This window comes from Microcaecilia unicolor, chromosome 12 (assembly GCF_901765095.1).
Source record: "Microcaecilia unicolor chromosome 12, aMicUni1.1, whole genome shotgun sequence".
In the NCBI taxonomy this organism is placed as follows: domain Eukaryota; kingdom Metazoa; phylum Chordata; class Amphibia; order Gymnophiona; family Siphonopidae; genus Microcaecilia; species Microcaecilia unicolor.
Genome location: NC_044042.1, coordinates 26,825,891 through 26,844,451, shown reverse-complemented (window position 1 = coordinate 26,844,451; position 18,561 = coordinate 26,825,891). Strand labels below are relative to the sequence as shown.

The following is an 18,561-nucleotide window of genomic DNA, read 5'->3' as shown; positions in this document are numbered from 1 at the left end:
CCAAGATTTTTCAGTTCCTCTGCATTGTCACCCTTGAAAACCATTTCTGGTACAGGCAGATCTTACATCTTCTTCTTCCATAAAGACCAAAGCAAAGAATTCATTCAACCTCTACGCTATTGCCTTGTCCTCCGAGTGCCCCTTTTGCTCCTTTATGATCTAACAGTCCCACAGATTCCCTCACAGGCTTTCTGCTTCTGATGTGCCTGAAAAAGGTGTTACTATGAGTTTTTGTCTCTGCGGCAAGTTTGTCTTCATATTTTTAGCCTTCTTTATCAATGCTTTGCATCTAGCTTGACGGTACTTATGCTGCTTCTTATTTTTTTCATTCAGATCCTTTTCCCATTCTTTGAAGGATGCTCTTTTGGCTCTAATAGTCTCTTTTACTTCACCTTTTAACCATGCTGGCTCTTCTTTCTACGTGAAATACATCTGTTCTGGGCTTCCACAATGATACTTTTAAACAATGTCCATGCCTGATTTAAAGCCCTAACCTTTACAGCCAACCCTTTTAGCTTCTTTTTAACCATTTTCCTAATTTTGTTGTAGATGCCCTTTCAAAATTAAATGCTGCTACAGTAGATTTCCTTAGTGACTTCACTCCAGATATCAGCTCAAAATTTGATCAAGTTATGATCACTGCTTCCCAGTGGATCCAACACCATTACCTCTTGGTCCATGCCCTGCATTCCACTAAGGACTAGATCTAAAATAGCTCCCCTCTTGTTGGTTTTGGACCAGATGATCTAAGAAAAAGGTTATTTATTATATCTAAGAACTGTACCTCCCTAGCACTCCTTGATGTAACATTTATCTGGTCAATATTGGGGTAATTGAAGTCACACTAATATGTAATAAAGGAATTGGGAGAATATATATCAATTAATCTCACAACCAAATTCTACTCAGAAAAAACCCTGTATTGAAGGTGTTAAGTCCATTTATTCATGAAAATATGTGGAGAAAAAAAAGACTTCAGAAACCATGGGGATATCTCATTAAAGGCAACCCTTTCAAGTAATTAGAGAACTCCTCTTCAATCACTAATCGTCACAAAAAAAAACCTCCACTCTTCTTATTCATAGAATACTTGTACATACACCTTTCACAATACACTAGGGTAGAGGCTTATTTCAACATCACATCCGGTGAAATAAACATTTATAACTTAACTTGGATAGTAATGATGCCACTAGTCCGCATTAAATTCCACGGTCTTCGATGTCCATAAAGCCCAACAGGAGACCCTGTTTCGCCACAATCGGGCTGTTTTAAGGGCTGGATACTGCATACAAATTTTTTATCCCAAGCTTCTCACATTCACCACAAATGGCGTCTTTGAATCCAGGACGGCTTCCCTTCACTATATATACGTCATTTCCTTCTCCATTACTTACGTCCTCACTGACGTCAAAATTCAAAGACTCAATCAATTACGATCCACTCACAGAAATGCTGTCCACTCAATTGATATGTTTAACCCTTTAGGGATCACGGTTTGCAGACAGTATATCCATCTTTGTTCTTTGTCTTAATATTCTCCTCACATCTCCTCTTCGCTCCGTCATACGGACTTGTTCCAAAACTGTACATTGTAAGTCCAAAAAATCATGCTGTTTCAACAGACAATGAGACACTAAAGGTTCATAAGTTTTTTTAGCCTGTATACAATGTCTGTGCTCTATCAACCTCGTTTTTAACATCCGTTACATTTGTCCCATGGAATATAAATTACAGGAACATTTCAAAAGATAAATCATCTAGATTGACAGAGATTTCAAATCATACTTTCCCTTATGCACATCCCAGAATCCATCCACATCCAGCTTATTATGGCATACTGAACACTGGCCACATGCACTATGATGACCCTTCATCCTGTCATCGCTTTTTTGACAATTCCACGTATCAGCCACACATAGTAAATCACTCAAATTACTCTGTCTTTGATAAGCAAACAAAATCCTTAGATCACGAAAACAAGGATAAATCCTCAACATTGCAGCATGTTTTTTTAATTATTTTAACCATTTGATTTGTATGTATATTATATCTAGTTACAAATGTTACCACCTCTTCTTGCTCTGTGCTATGCTCTTTGGGGTTTAACAGCCAATCTCTATGATTATACAAAGCCCGTTTTCTTGCTTTAGATACTAAACTCTTAGGATATCCTCTTTCTTCCAATTTCTGTTGCAAATTAGAAGTCTGATGAAAATATTTTTCATTAAAGGAACAAATTTTACGATACCGCAAAAATTGTGCAAAAGGAATGTTTGTTTTACAATGACTCGGATGCATACTCTGGAAATGTAAGGTCGTGTTATGATCTGTTGGTTTTACGAACACAGATGTTTGCAATTTATTCTGAATCATAGTCAATCGCACATCCAAAAAAGAAATGGCAGAATAACTACTATGATATTCAAATTTGATGGTATCGTGGCACCCATTCAAATACGTCACAAAATCTCGTAATTCACTAGGAGTGCCATCCCACAAAACAAAGATGTCGTCTATGTACCTCCACCAACATTTCAACAAATGATTCCATCTTGATTTATACACCCATTGACATTCATAAGATTCCATAAATAAATTAGCAATTGTGGGTGAATAGGCTGCCCCCATCGAGACTCCTGTTTTTTGTATATAATATTTTTATTGAAAGTAAAATAATTTTCTGCTAATGTGATCTTGATTAATCTCAATAAAAAATCCATTGGTACTACATGAGGACGTTCCCTACTGTCCAAAATATGTTCCAAAATCTTGCGGAAACAGGAAATGAGGGCGGGACCATAGCTTGAGAGACAGAAGGGAAGCTGAAGGTGTGCTGAACCAGCAGGCTTTTCACTGGTGCTGTCGCTGCTGATGCCGCCTTAACCCCGAGCAGGTAAGAGTTTTAAATTTCGGAGGGGGGGCGGGAACTGGACAGCGCGCGGTGCCGCGATTGCTTGTTGTTTTTTTTTTTTTGTAGCACGAAGGATAAAGGCGACCTGGTGCTGGGTGGGAGGGAGGGAGGAAGGAAGGAATGAAGGCCTGATGGTGGGTGGGTGGGAGGGAGGGAGGGAGGAAGGAAGGAAGGAATGAAGGCCTGGTGCTGGGTGGGTGGGTGGGTGGGAGGGAGGCCTGGTGCTGGGTGGGGAGGGGTGCTTGGTGCTGGGTGGGAGGGAGGGAGGGATGCCTGGTGCTTGATGGTGGGTGGGAGGAAGGGAGGGATGCTTGGTGCTGGGTGGGGTGGAGTGCCTGGTGGGATGCCTGGTGCCGGTTGGGTGGGAGGGAGGGAGGCCTGGTGCTGGATGGAGAAAATAGGCAAAGGCTGGATCCACATTATACCTCCTCCAGTCAATTCCACAGAGGAGAACCCAGCTTTTACTTATGGATGGAGGGCAAGAAATGAAGAAGAAAGGAGGAAAGTAAAGAAATAAATGGAAAAGAAGCCCTGGAAACAGAGTTAAGAGGACAGATAGCAGCAGAATTGGATGCTGGGCCAGCATGATCAGAAAAACAAAGTCACCAGACAACAAAAGTAGAAAAGATCATTTTATTTTCATTATAGTGTTTGGAATATGTCCACTTTGAGAATTAGGTGCTCAACATTAAAAGTTTATATTTACTTATTTATGGCATTTTATCCCATATTAAACATGAATTAGGGTGTTTTGTGGCTCTACACGTATCATGATCCCTTGTTTCATATGGTACAGTAAGGTTCTGAGTGTGTTTTTGCATAAAGTTGTGCATAGTGTTTTGCAGTTGAGCGATTGTGGTTAGTATATGCTTTGAGCAACCACTTTATTCTTTGACATATGATACATATCTAATACCTAAATTTAATAAAAGGTATTGTGACTTATTTTAATTTATTTTTTCTGTGTGTTATCAGACAATTATGGATTTAAGCTCCGCCCCCCCAACCCCGCCCCCTTTCGCCTCCCCAAACAGTTGGGCCACCAACCGCCTATGCTCCACAGGATAATCAGTGACACATAACTGGACAGTGCTGCCGGTTATCCTTTCTGACTGCTGTGGCATTATCTAGTTAATAGTACAGCAGTCCGAGGGCAGAGTGAAGATGGAGTGGAAATCTCTCAGGTATCACCGATATTTACTGGTGGTACCCACAAAGCTATCGGGTTAACTTGAGGCAGCAAAAAGGCTCTCCTAAGTTAATCAGGTAGTTATCCTATCACCTCTAAATACTGACGATACACAGATAACTCCTAGCAAGCCACTGTGTACCAAAAGGGAATGGCATGGAATATCCAGGTCTAATTCAGTCAGCAATAACCAGCTTTAAAAGAAACACAGACTGCTGCTGGCTATCACCCAAATTACATTCAGGTGGCAAAGAAAGCCTATTAACCAAAAGTGGCAGTTTCACCATTACATTTTTTATTACAGAAAATATTCTATCCCAATCCAATGTACTTTCTTCCTCTTGTACAAAACAAAAGGGGGGGGGGGGGGACTTGAACCATACCTTGTTGAGTTGAAATAAATCCAAAATTTTCCTCTCAACGTGGGGAATCTTCAGGGTACATCCTTGGAGCTCCCAGAATTTTGCAATTTGGTCCAGAAAGTTAAGTTTCACCCTGGTCTGAGCCTAACACAGAAAACATTTGAATTAATTACTTACAAAGCACATCCTGCATATAAAAAAACATCCGTTTCTAGTTGTTAAACGTTTCACATTTTTTCTTTAAGAGCCATAAGCCATGCAATATGCTCATCACATTCATAAACAAAAGACAGCTCTCCCCCCCTCACATGGTTACCAGTATCAAAAAATGGAAATACTATACAGTGCAGACAAGTTGAAACTGTATAAAAAGGACACCAGTGAGACTAGATGCTTTATTTGCTATATAAAAGGAGGTAAAACAGCAGAATTGCTCACCTACAACAGGTTTTCAAAGCAGCCACACAGACAGATGATATTTGACAATGCCAATACAGACAGCATTCCTAAAAGCCTGAGCTCAGAGCTGTGAGAGAGGGGGGATCCCAGACCTGCTCGGGGTTTGGTGTCCGTTACTGGTTTAATATTCGATTTGTAATTTCCCTTTCTGACGACGCTACACAAAACTCGGCCAGAGCTAAAGGGAACCTTCACTGAGTTGGAGAGAATGGCTAGGATGAATGGACTATGAGCGGTTTTTATGAAGTATAAGCACGAGCACGCCATAGCCTCAAGGGACGTGATTACCATATGCAATAGCTTTGTTTTTGTAGTATCTTATTTAGCATATGTAAATGTGGGGATTCACATAATCTGTGGCACAAGTTATAACGTACCTATGTTCTATACTTGAAATCTAGCAATAGTTATATTTGCAGTATTGTGCACATATGACATCTTGTATACTGTATAGTATTGTGTGTTATATCTACGAAATTGAATGTATATGAATTTGTAACTGCAGTATATAGGTGCTCAAGTACTCGAACATAATAGATCTATAAGATAAAAGCAATGGTTGGCAAAACACCTAATGTGCTATGATGGTTCCATCTATGATACTACCACATATTCCTTTTGGGGATATAATGGTTTGAATGGGTACGGACTGAGCACATTTAAATACATATCACGTTGTGAGGGATAGTGATTGTAGGTAGCTGTCGTTTATTGTTAATTTATTTTTCCAAGTCATTATAGTGAGTAATTGTCTGACTTAGGAAGTTTATACAAGCTCTTCCAGTTATATACAGTGGGGGAAATAAGTATTTGATCCCTTGCTGATTTTGTAAGTTTGCCCACTGACAAAGACATGAGCAGCCCATAATTGAAGGGTAGGTTATTGGTAACAGTGAGAGATAGCACATCACAAATTAAATCCGGAAAATCACATTGTGGAAAGTATATGAATTTATTTGCATTCTGCAGAGGGAAATAAGTATTTGATCCCCCACCAACCAGTAAGAGATCTGGCCCCTACAGACCAGGTAGATGCTCCAAATCAACTCGTTACCTGCATGACAGACAGCTGTCGGCAATGGTCACCTGTATGAAAGACACCTGTCCACAGACTCAGTGAATCAGTCAGACTCTAACCTCTACAAAATGGCCAAGAGCAAGGAGCTGTCTAAGGATGTCAGGGACAAGATCATACACCTGCACAAGGCTGGAATGGGCTACAAAACCATCAGTAAGACGCTGGGCGAGAAGGAGACAACTGTTGGTGCCATAGTAAGAAAATGGAAGAAGTACAAAATGACTGTCAATCGACAAAGATCTGGGGCTCCACGCAAAATCTCACCTCGTGGGGTATCCTTGATCATGAGGAAGGTTAGAAATCAGCCTACAACTACAAGGGGGGAACTTGTCAATGATCTCAAGGCAGCTGGGACCACTGTCACCACGAAAACCATTGGTAACACATTACGACATAACGGATTGCAATCCTGCAGTGCCCGCAAGGTCCCCCTGCTCCGGAAGGCACATGTGACGGCCCATCTGAAGTTTGCCAGTGAACACCTGGATGATGCCGAGAGTGATTGGGAGAAGGTGCTGTGGTCAGATGAGACAAAAATTGAGCTCTTTGGCATGAACTCAACTCGCCGTGTTTGGAGGAAGAGAAATGCTGCCTATGACCCAAAGAACACTGTCCCCACTGTCAAGCATGGAGGTGGAAATGTTATGTTTTGGGGGTGTTTCTCTGCTAAGGGCACAGGACTACTTCACCGCATCAATGGGAGAATGGATGGGGCCATGTACCGTACAATTCTGAGTGACAACCTCCTTCCCTCTGCCAGGGCCTTAAAAATGGGTCGTGGCTGGGTCTTCCAGCACGACAATGACCCAAAACATACAGCCAAGGCAACAAAGGAGTGGCTCAGGAAGAAGCACATTAGGGTCATGGAGTGGCCTAGCCAGTCACCAGACCTTAATCCCATTGAAAACTTATGGAGGGAGCTGAAGCTGCGAGTTGCCAAGCGACAGCCCAGAACTCTTAATGATTTAGAGATGATCTGCAAAGAGGAGTGGACCAAAATTCCTCCTGACATGTGTGCAAACCTCATCATCAACTACAGAAGACGTCTGACCGCTGTGCTTGCCAACAAGGGTTTTGCCACCAAGTATTAGGTCTTGTTTGCCAGAGGGATTAAATACTTATTTCCCTCTGCAGAATGCAAATAAATTCATATACTTTCCACAATGTGATTTTCCGGATTTAATTTGTGATGTGCTATCTCTCACTGTTACCAATAACCTACCCTTCAATTATGGGCTGCTCATGTCTTTGTCAGTGGGCAAACTTACAAAATCAGCAAGGGATCAAATACTTATTTCCCCCACTGTACCTATTTATTAAATTTTAACTGCCAGACCCTCGAACATTCTTCTAACTTTTGGAGATCCCTTCTCATCATTTCTATTCCCTCGAGGGTATCCACTCTATTGGCTATCTTCGTGTCATCTGCAAAAAGGCAAACCTTTCCTTCCAACGCTTCAACAAAATCTCTCACAAATATATTAAACAAAATGAGCCCCCGCACCAACCCCTGAAGAACCCCACTGCTCACCATACTTTCCTCCGAGCGGATTCCATTTACTACCACCCTCTGCCACCTGTTGGTCAACCACTTTTCTATCCAGTTCACCACTTTTGGTCCTAAGTTCAGTCCTTTCAGCTTATTCAAGAGTCTTCTGTGGGGGGACCTATCAAAGGCTTTGCTGAAATCCAAGTAGATTACATCTAGCACATGGCCTTCATCCATTTCTTTGGTCACCCAGTCAAAGAAGTCAATGAGATTAGTTTGGCAGGATATTCCTTTGGTAAAGCCATGTTGCCTCGGGTTCTATAACCCGTTGGCTTCTAGAAAGTTAACTATCCTTTCTGTCAGCAGCGACTCCATTACTTTTCCTACCACTGATGTAAGACTTACCAGTCTGTAGTTCCCCAATTCTTCCGTCTCCACTTTTGTGAATAGGGACCAGATCCGCTCGTCTCCAATCTCGCAGAACCTCTCCCGTCTCTAAAGATCTATTCAATAAATCTTTAAGAGGTTCCGCCAGGACCTCCCAGAGCTCCCTCAGTATCCTGGGATGTATCCCATCCAGCCCCATAGCTTTGTCCACCTTCAGATTCTCAAGCTGTTTATAAACTCTTTCTTCCATAAACAGCGCAGTATCCACTCAATTCCCAGATATTCTTTCGGCAGCCATTTGTTTAGCACATTCGCTTTATTTATTTTTATTTTTGTTACATTTATACCCCGCGCTTTCCCACTCATGGCAGGCTCAATGCGGCAGGCAATGGAGGGTTAAGTGACTTGCCCAGAGTCACAAGGAGCTGCCTGTGCCGGGAATCGAACTCAGTTCCTCAGTACCAAAGTCCACCACCCTAACCACTAGGCCACTCCTCACTCTCCATATAACAATTCTCATTATCTTTCAGTCTCGCAATTCCATTCCTATCTTTTCTCCTTTCTCCAATATATCTGAAAAAGATCTTGTCACCTCTCTTTACATCTTTAGCCATTTCTTTCTTCCGCTCGCGCTTTCGCTAGCCATATTTCCTTCTTCACTTCTTTGAGTTTAATCCGATAATCTTTTCCATGATGCTTTCGTTGCATTCTTTTGTATTTTTTGAACAAAGCCTCTTTTGCTCTTATTTTTTCAGCTACTTGTTTGGAGAACCATAGAGGCTTCCTGTTTGAAGAGTATAATCTTCTAAATTTGGTTGAGAAAGATTTTCTCCAAGCTCTGCCTGTCAAAGACACTACTTTGATTTTCAACTATTATACCAGGGTGCGAGAGTTAATCCAGATACTGAACGATAAAGAGGGAGAAGATAGGGAGATGAGAGGTGATGAGCACAGGGGAAATAGGAACACAAAAGGGAGATGCTAATGTGGGGGACAATAGGGACACAGAAATGAAAGATGGATGGTGGACATGGAGAGAGAACAAATCAAATGGACAGGAGAACCTGGTGAGCAAGTTAAAAGAAGAGAGGATAGAGAGAAGCAGAAACCAGAGCCTGAGACCAACATGATTTTAAAAATACAATGACCAAACAAAAGGTAGAAAAAAAAATCATTTTATTTTTCATTTTGTGGTTAGAGTAGACCAGATTTGAAATGTACATCTTACCAGAGTTAGTGTTAGACATAGCTGGGGCCCAGGGCAGAAATTTGGGAGGGGACCCCCAAAGTCCATTACCAGGCTGCACTTTCTTCAGCTTTCATCAGGCTTGGGGTGCACGCTGGTCAGGGGCCAAGAGCAGTTACCCTAGTCACGCACCCCTAACACCATCCCTGGCATGTGCTATCTTTATATTTTGCACAGTAAGGGATTAAATACTACTAGTACTTAACATTTCTAAAGCGCTACTAGGGTTATGCAGTGCTGTACAATTTAACATAGAGGGACGGTCCCTGCTCAAGGAGCTTACAATCTAAGAGACAAGTGAACGGACAGTCCGATAGGGGCGGTCAAATTGGGGCAGTCTGGATTTACTGAACGGTAAGAGTTAGGTGCCGAATGCAGCATTGAAGAGGTGGGTTTTAAGCAAAGACTTGAAGATGGGCAGGGAGGGGGCTTGGCGTAAGGGCTCAGGAAGGTTGTTCCAAGCATAGGGTGAGGCGAGGCAGAATGAGCGGAGCCTGGAGTTGGCAGTGTTGGAGAAGGGTACAGAGAGTAAGGATTTGTCCTGTGAACGGAGGTTACGGGCTGGAACATAAGGGGAGATGAGGGTAGAGAGGTAGTGAGGGGCAGCAGACTGAATGCATTTGTATGTAAGAAGTGCATCTTTCTATCTGGTGTTGTACTAAACTGTTTGATGTTTATGCAGATGGGGGTTAGAGCTTGTGGAGATAGGGACAGAGCTCGCAGAAATAAGGACAAACACTGTCCCCGTGTCATTTTCTAGTTCCAGGCAAGCCATTGCTGACTATGTTAATGCAGCAGCTCTCCCATCGGTATCTGCTGCGGACAAACTTGCCTTAAATCACCCAGCTACTTAGAGATCTGTCCAGTGATAAAACTATCATCACCACATGGAAAAACACAGGGGAGGATGGCTTCCCTGAAACAGCATGACCAAATCAGTACTGCCAGGAGTCGGAGACGAGTGCCCCTATTCTCAAGGGAGATTTCGGCTTGTCCTCTGGCAAGTGCTGGGTCTTCAAGTCACCCAGGTCTTTCATCAACTTCTAGGTCCTCCCCAAACAGGAGTTTCCCTTGAAAAGGCAACTTGGTGAGATGCTGATTAGACACAGCATCTGCCACCCAATGCTGCAGCCACAGCAACCTACATGCCGTGGCTGCCAAGGACATCTGCTTAGCCAAGGCCTGAACCAGCTCATACAGCATTCGCCAGGTAGGCAAGCCCGGACTCCATCTGTGGTACAAGAGAGGCCACGGTCACCCCCATGTTCTCATTGGGTTCAGCCACCTGCTGTGCCCAACTCAGGCACACTTGGGTCAAGTAAATCGCTGCTTGTAAAGCAAGCGCAAAGACCTCAAATGAAAGTTTACAAGCCAGCTCTCTCTCCTCCACGTCAAGGCGTAAAGTCTGCCATAAGTCCATCGACACCACCACCTATTAGCACAGGGGTGAGAAAAGGCTCAACAGCCCCACCTCAGACAGGGGACCCACACATCACTTCTTCAGCACTGGATCTGTGGCAAGGACCTGAACTGCGGCCTCTGAAGCCCCCCCCCCCCCCCCCCAAGTCCATCTCAATAGTAGGCCATGGATTTTTCCTCCAGGAACTTGTCCAAACCTTTTTTAAACTGAGATACTTAATTGTTGCTACCACATCCTTTGGCAACAAGTTCCAGAGCTTAACTTCTTTGAGTGAAAAAATATTTCATCCTGTTTTAAAAGCATTTCCATGTAACTTCATTGAGTGTCTCCTGGTCTTTGTACTTTTTGAAATAGTAAAAAATCAATTTGATTTTACTCGTTCTACACCACTTAGGATTTTGTAGAACTCAACCATATCTCCCCTCAACCATCTCTTTTTCAAGCTGAAGAGCCCTAATCTCTTTAGCCTTTCCTTATATGAGAGGAGTTCCATCCTTAATTTTGGTTGCTCTTCTTTGAACCTTTTTAATTCCACTATATCTTTTTTAGAGATATGGCAACCAGAATTGAAAGCAATATTCAAGGTGAGGTCGCACCATGGAGCTGTTTGCTTTTTTGGCTGCCACTGCTGCACACTGGGCAGAAGATTTCAGTGTATTGTCTACAATGACACATAGCTCTTTTTTCTTGGGTGCCAACTCCCAAAGTGGACCCTAGCATCTATGACTTTGATTATTCTTCCCAATGTGCATTTGTCCAGATTAAATTTCATCTGCCATTTGGATGCCCAGTCGTACAGTTTCCAAAGGTCTTCCTGCAATTTTTCACAGTCCATAAGTGTTCTAAAAATTTTGAATAGTTTTGTATCATCTGTAAATTTAATCATCTCGCTTGTGGTTCCAACTTCCAGATCATTTCTAAATATTAGATAGGACCGGTCCCAGTACAGATCCCTGAGGCATTCCACTGCTCACTATCCTCCATTGAGAAAAGTGGTCATTTAACCTTCCACCCTCTGTTTTCTGTTCAATAAACAATTCCTAATCCACAACAGAACATTGCCTCCTATCCCACGACTCCGATTTTCTCTGGATCTCTCATGAGGAATTTTGTCAATAGCTTTCTGAAAATCTACATAAACAACACCAGCTCACCTTTACTGACATGTTTATTCACACCTTCAAAGAAATGAAGCAACCTGAGGATCCTTTTACTAAGCTGCAGCAAAAAGGGGCCTGCACTGGCGTCAGCACGTATTTTTCACGCACGCTGAGGCCCCCTTTTACCACAATGGGTAAAAGGCTGGGTTTTTTTTGTTTTTAAAATGGCCATGCGACAAGTGAAGCATTTGCTGCGCAGACATTTCGGGGGGGGGGGGGGGGCAGCACTTACCGCTACCCATTGAGGTGAGGGTAAGGGCTCCTGCGCTAACCAGGCAACGTGCAGTACTGCCCGATTACCACTGGGTAAACACCAGTGCTACAAACTAAAAATAATTTTGTAGCACCAGAAATGGTGTTTGCTGGAGGTGAGAACTACTGCCAGGCTGATGCGGTAGCATAGCAGTACTTCCAGTTTAGCAAGCGGTAAGCCCACGTTGGGCTTACCGCCGCTTAGTAAAAGACCCCCTCAGTGAGACAAGACTTCCCTTGGCTGAATCCATGCTGACTCTGTCCCTTTAAGCCATATTTTTCTTATAATACTTTATGCCTGGCACTGAAATCAGGCTTGTCTGTAATTTCTGGAATACCCCGGAACCCTTTTTAAAAATCAGTATTACATTGGCTGCAACTCTAATTCTTGCGGCCAAGATGGCAATACTCCATAATTGGAAACAGGTTACTGAGCCCTCAGAGAAGATTTATATTGGTTTGTAGAAACTTCATACTTTTGAAAAAACTACTACTGAACTCCATGACCAAAAACTAAAATTTCAAGCTAAATGGGCGGCCATTCCAGGGTTTCAACTTTAGTTTCTAACTTCTTAATTACTGGTACTTATCTACTATAATAAAACTCACCCTCAACGTTCTGAGGACACTGACGTCAGTGAAGCCAAGCTCTGACTTCCTTTAAAAAGGTTCGTGGTGGTGAAGCCACCAAAATCGCTCCGGGCCCCGCCCTCGAGGGTGGAGCAATGGCAGAACAACGAAGGGGTTGGCAGGGAGGGAGGTGGGGGGTGGGAAATCGCTCTGGGCCATGCCCTCCAGGGCGGAGCAATGCCAGAACAAAGGGGTTGGCAGGGAGGGAGGCGGGGGGGGGGGGGGGGGGAAATCGCTCCGGGCCCCGCCCTCGCGTCAAACGTCATGATGTTGGGGGCGGAGCAATGTCAGAACAACGAAGGGGTTGGCCAGGGAGGGAGGGGGGTGTTGGCGACGAAAACCTTGCTAGCGCCCGTTTCATTTGCTCTGAAACGGGCTTCTTTTACTAGTTTTGGGCATAAAATACCTCTGCTGACCTCAAGGTATTATATTTGATATTTTATACTGTTTACCTTATATTATTCTATTTTGGTATCTCACAATTTGTTACATTTTCTTGAACATATATAAATGGTATGTTCTGGTTTAAAGTCAGGATGTGGGGTCTTTTGGTTGTACTTGTACTATTTTGTCTAAAATTCTAATGAAAAATTAAAATTCCCAAAACAAATAAAAAATTAGGAAATGCCACAAAGAATTAAAGGTGTAACAATGAAAGAGAACTGAGGAGACCTTGTTGTAGTAAAAGTATTTTTTTTTTCCTGAGAAGAGAGCACTGGAATCATCTAGGGTCTAAAGGGGTCCATGCACAGTGGCATGCCAGTAAGAAATCATGTGCATGCTTTTCTATGAATGTTAACTTTCTAAGAATGATGTCTGTATTAGTACTGGGCATCACCAACATTATTATGGCTGCATAATCCTACTTATCCTTGGAGAAAAATAAAATGCAGGAAGCTGTAATCATGTCCTAAACTGGTGAGGCAATGATTATGAGCTTCACCATTTAGCCAATCTTCTTTGTTGAATGAAATACTGCATTGTACATGTGGTGGTGTTACAAAGCCTTATACATTAACGAATTCAATTACTTCCTTTATATTTTGGGAAGCATCAACCCAGAAGTTTTCTTCTCTCCCATGTCTATCTACCTGTTGAAATGTACCAAGTCAACTCGAGGTACATTACAGTTGAGGAATCAGTACAGATCATGGCATCTAAGCATCAGAAAAAACTCCTAAAATGTTATTCTTTGTTCTAATGACATTACGAGAAAAACCTAACACACACCTTCTTTCACATCGGACTAGTGTGTGAAGATCAAGGAATTATCAAATTTACTGTAATATTTACACAAAGTGAATTGTTTTCTGCCTTACCTCTAATTCATTTAGTCTCTGGATCCGAGGAGTGAAGTGAAGCTTATCAACATCACATGCGAATGGTGGCTGCCAATCCTGGGGAAAATGTGATAAAAGTTAACTTTCTAGGTTGAAAACGTGTTAACTATGACTTATGCAGAAGGTCATGCCAAAAATATTAGCTCAAATATAACATTAATTTCTTATATTCTGCTCAAACCACACATAAAATTTGACACAGATTACAATTCAAAAGATCTCAAAAGAACCAATGCATACAATTAAAATACAAATTATAATATATAAAAAAAAATGCACAGAACAAACTGTTCTACCACTGAAGGGCTCAAATTCTAGTGTGAAGGCAATGAGGAAAAAATAGCTCTTTATATAAGGGGGGGAATAACCTATATATAGATCTCCACTGATAGTTTTCTGAAGAGATATTTATCAATTAAAAAAAAAAACTGGCATTGTGGGAATGTTACCCATAAGGGTGACCTGTAACAGCTTAACAGTAAAACCAATCTTGGGTCTAAGGTGACACAGTCAACCTCATGTGGTAATTTTTGTTTTGAGGGGGTACAGCAGCAAAAACTAAAGGTATAGCAAAAGCACTTTGCTGTAGCTGCACTAGTGTGTTTGAAGAAGGGAAACCAGCCATTGTACAGCAGAAATTCACCAGAGCTCTCAGGAGAGGACCCCCCACTTCCTGACTGAATCATGAAGCCTGCTGCATGAAGTAGGGAGGACAGGGGCCTGTCTTTTGAGCACTGACGTTGGGAGGTGGGGACACTAACACATCAGCCTATGCTAAGAACTACCGCAATGTTGTTGGGGCAGGGCATCCTCATCAGAGGGCAGTGACCTGAGGAGGCAGTTCACTGAAAAGAAAAAGAGGAGCGGAAAGCAAGGGAAAAGCAGGAAGAAGTTGCTAAGTTTCAGTATTCAGAACCATTGGAGCAAGATGAACTGAATGGCTTTACAGACACCATGTTGCCAAGCTGCTTTCATCTCCTGGACAAGCTGCCAGACACAGTCTACCATGATTGTGATCTTATCATGACTGCCATCAAAAGCAATAGTACTAACTGTCAGAATATGATTCTTCAACTGGTGATCAATCAGATCTGGGAAGCAGCTAATGTTTTGATTGAAGCCCTCTCAACATATGACACCAAAAGTGCTCTGAATGGTCAGACAGCCATTCTGCCTCAAGCCTGCCACCTGCATCTTGTTTCTCACATTGTTGCTCCAGTAGCTGAAAAGAAACTGTCATGTGCCCATTTGGCAGAGATCGGTGGGATCCTGTGCTTTATCAAGGTACTAGAAGTGGTGCACCCATATCTGCAATCAACAAAAGAGCAGAAGAATGGTTCAGACCCCCCCAAGTGGCTCACAGCAGTGTTGCTGTTGATCGATTTTGAAGAGAAAGCAGTCATTTCTTCAAAGAGATGAGCATAAATGACCAGGCAACTTTATGTTAATCCCAACAACTGGCCTAGTTTGATGACTGCTCTGGCTGCTGATGCAACTACAGTGCCAGTAACAGCACTATTGACAAGGTTTGGAAGAATCCAGACAAGGTGGGGAATCCAGAGTGCACGTTTTAAAATATTTTTGCTCTTCTTCCTCCTTGCATCAGGCAGCGCAACTTACTCTTCATGAAAACAGAACTTTTAGACATCACCATTTGGGTACCCAAAAGTCGGACGCCAGTGTGTATAGGCACCCAAAATCCTGCCTCACCACCAACCTATCAGTGAACCCTGTGGCAGCACACTGGGAGAAAGTTAGAGCAGCAAACACTACTTAGCTGTAACAGTGTTGTCCCACCAATTTCCAATCTTCTTTTTCGATCATCCAGTCATACTGACAGGAAGTGAGCCACTTAAACACAGATCACCTCCTGTTCCTATGAGGCAATTCTCTTAATATCATGCAACATTGCAGCTCATGCCGGAGACTGGCCCCATGGCATTAAAAGAAAAGAAAAAGACACACAAGTACTTTTCCCTGCTACTAGTGTGACTGGAGTAATTGAAAAGGGTGAATGGGCTACAGTCCAAATACACTGCTGTATGTACATGCACTGGGGAGAGGGGGTGAGGCAAGATATGATGAAAGAAATGGTGTTTCAACACCCTCCCCCACCTCACAACCCTCAGTACACACCACCACCACCCCCCCCACCCCACACACACACCCAGTTACAACTGACACCACAGTTCCTTTCCCCAATCTAACTTCTCACCCATATGATACACCCTACATTCATACATCCTGCTCTACCATACCATAACCTTTTGCCCTAGGCAAACATATTCCCATACACACCCAGCTCCCCAACTAGAGCTCTGAAACACCACTTCCCTCCATACAAACTCCCACCCTCCCCCTTTAATGGTACAGTGCACTCCATTTAAGTGCACGTCGGATAAGCGCATGCTCTGTTTAACTGCATGCCGTACTTCAGTCCCGTTTTTGGCGCCATCAATTTCTATGGGGACAAACTTCGGTTTGGCGCACCACTGATAAGTACAAGATTCGCTTATATGCATGGTTTAAGACCGCTCCGCTGCAGGAAAGACTCCATATAAGAGCGCGCACAGAATATGGAAGCAGACTGGCGTGTGACAACCAACGAGATTTCAAATTTACCGCCCCTTTAACTGCCACAGGCAGAATAAGCGAAAGAATGTTGTTAGAGTGTACACTGGCAGCAGCGGCGGCACGGCGGAACTGTAAGAACACTGGCTGAACAAATAGAAGTTCTTAAAAAATTAGAAAAAGTCAAGCATCTATTGCTAAAGAATATGGTATCAATCCCAGTCAAATTTCACATGTCTTGAAGCAGAAAGATCAGCTTCTGGAAGACTGGCAAAACAATACAAATTCACAACGGAAACGTAAAAGGGCGGGAAAAGCTGAGGATGTAGAAGATGCTCTTCTTCGGTGGTTTTCTCAAGTCAGGAGCAGACAGTTTCCTGTCAGTGGTCCACTGCTTATGGAGAAAGCTAACCAGCTAGCTGAAAGTCTTGGACTAACTGAATTCAAAGCCACTGTTGGATGGTTGGAAAGATGGAAGGAGAGGAACAACATAAAATTCAAGAAACAGCATGGTGAGAAACAAGACGCTGATGACTTTGCTGCTGAAAATTGGGTTGTTTCAGTTCTTCCTACCATCTTGAACGAGTTTGCACCTCGTGACATTTTCAATGCTGACGAAAACGCTCTCTACTGGCAAGCGATTCCTGATGGAACACTTACATTCAAACATTCCGAAACTACTGAAGGTAAAACGTCGAAGGACCGACTGACGATCCTCCTTTGCTGCAATATGGATGAGAGTGAGAAGTTGGAACCCCTCGTCATTGGAAAGAGCAAACAGCCCTTTGCTTCAAGAAAGTTAAGCGAATTCCCGTGTCATACGAGGCTAACGCAAATTCATGGATGACTGGGGAAATTTGGAAGCAGTAGCTAAAGAAGTTAGAATGCGGGCACAAAAGCGTCAGATTTTGTTGCTTTGTGATAATTGTGCTGCACACAGTGATGATGTCAGGCTGTCTAACGTCAAGGTGGTCTTCCTGCCACCAAACACTACCTCTCTGATCCAACCTATGGATCAGGGCATAATAACCAATTTCAAACAACATTATCGGGCTCTTGTGCTAGGTCGTTTGATGAGCGTTATGGATGACCAGACTGGCAAGGATAAACGTGCTGTTGAACTGGCTCGTAATCTATCACTGTTGGATTCCCTACATATGCAGAAAGAAGCCTGGAATCATGTTACACGAGCAACCATTGTGAACTGCTACAAGCGGGCAAGCTTTGTTAAGGATGTGGAGAGGGATGAAACAGATGCAGCTGTTGCAAACGCGTCAGATGAACAGGCTATTGACATCCCAGCCGGTGTTACTGAAGAGGAGTTTCATCACTACGTAGTTGCTGATTACGATCTACAAACAGCTGACGATAGCACTGATGTCCAGATATGGGCCTACACGCAGGCAACGGCTGATGATGAAATGAGCAGCGAGGCACATGCTGACAAAATTCAACAACCTCTTCCTGTCACTTTTGTAAGAGTGCTGGAGAGTCTCAACCCCGTGCGGGCCTATCTGGAGGCCACTGGATGTCAGTGCTATGACAGCTTTTACTGTCTTTTTTTAGCTGTATTACCCGCAGTACGTGCAGTGCTTCTGACGGATTATTCAACAGTCTTCTTAAAGACTACCTACGTTCCTTTTGAAGAATCATCCTTTATGACATCCAGTAATACTCTGCACAAGAGATTGCTGTGAGATCTTCAAAGGATCTCCATCATTATTGCTCTGCAGCATTCTGCACTGCAGACTCCTGATGCAGGCCTGACTGCCGAAACACAACGTTGTGTCGAGTCTTCAAAACTTTTAATAAAATTCTTTATTAACGAACATCCTCCAGTTTCTGGCATCCTTGGTCACTCTCCCACTTTTTGCTTTCTTCAGCTTTTACTGTCTGGCAGACGTAGTCTATGGAACTCACAGACCCAATAATATACAGAGGACTATAACTGTACTTCAAGTAAGCCTAACGTCAGTTAACGGAGACTGTATACTGTACGTATAATAACAGTACTGTACATATGTTTATCATATGTCAAACTTCTTTGGGTCACAACGGTTAAGT

At 43.0% G+C, this 18,561-nt stretch overlaps 1 protein-coding gene across 1 annotated transcript in view; it reads right to left on the bottom strand.

Moving 5' to 3' along the window:
• The window catches only part of KDM5B (lysine demethylase 5B), a 246,733-nt gene that overhangs the window by 191,292 nt on the left and 36,880 nt on the right, over positions 1–18,561 (bottom strand). The window contains 2 exon segments of the mRNA XM_030221829.1: positions 4,487–4,609; positions 13,906–13,983. Of these exon segments, the coding sequence (XP_030077689.1) occupies positions 4,487–4,609; positions 13,906–13,983 (201 nt within the window).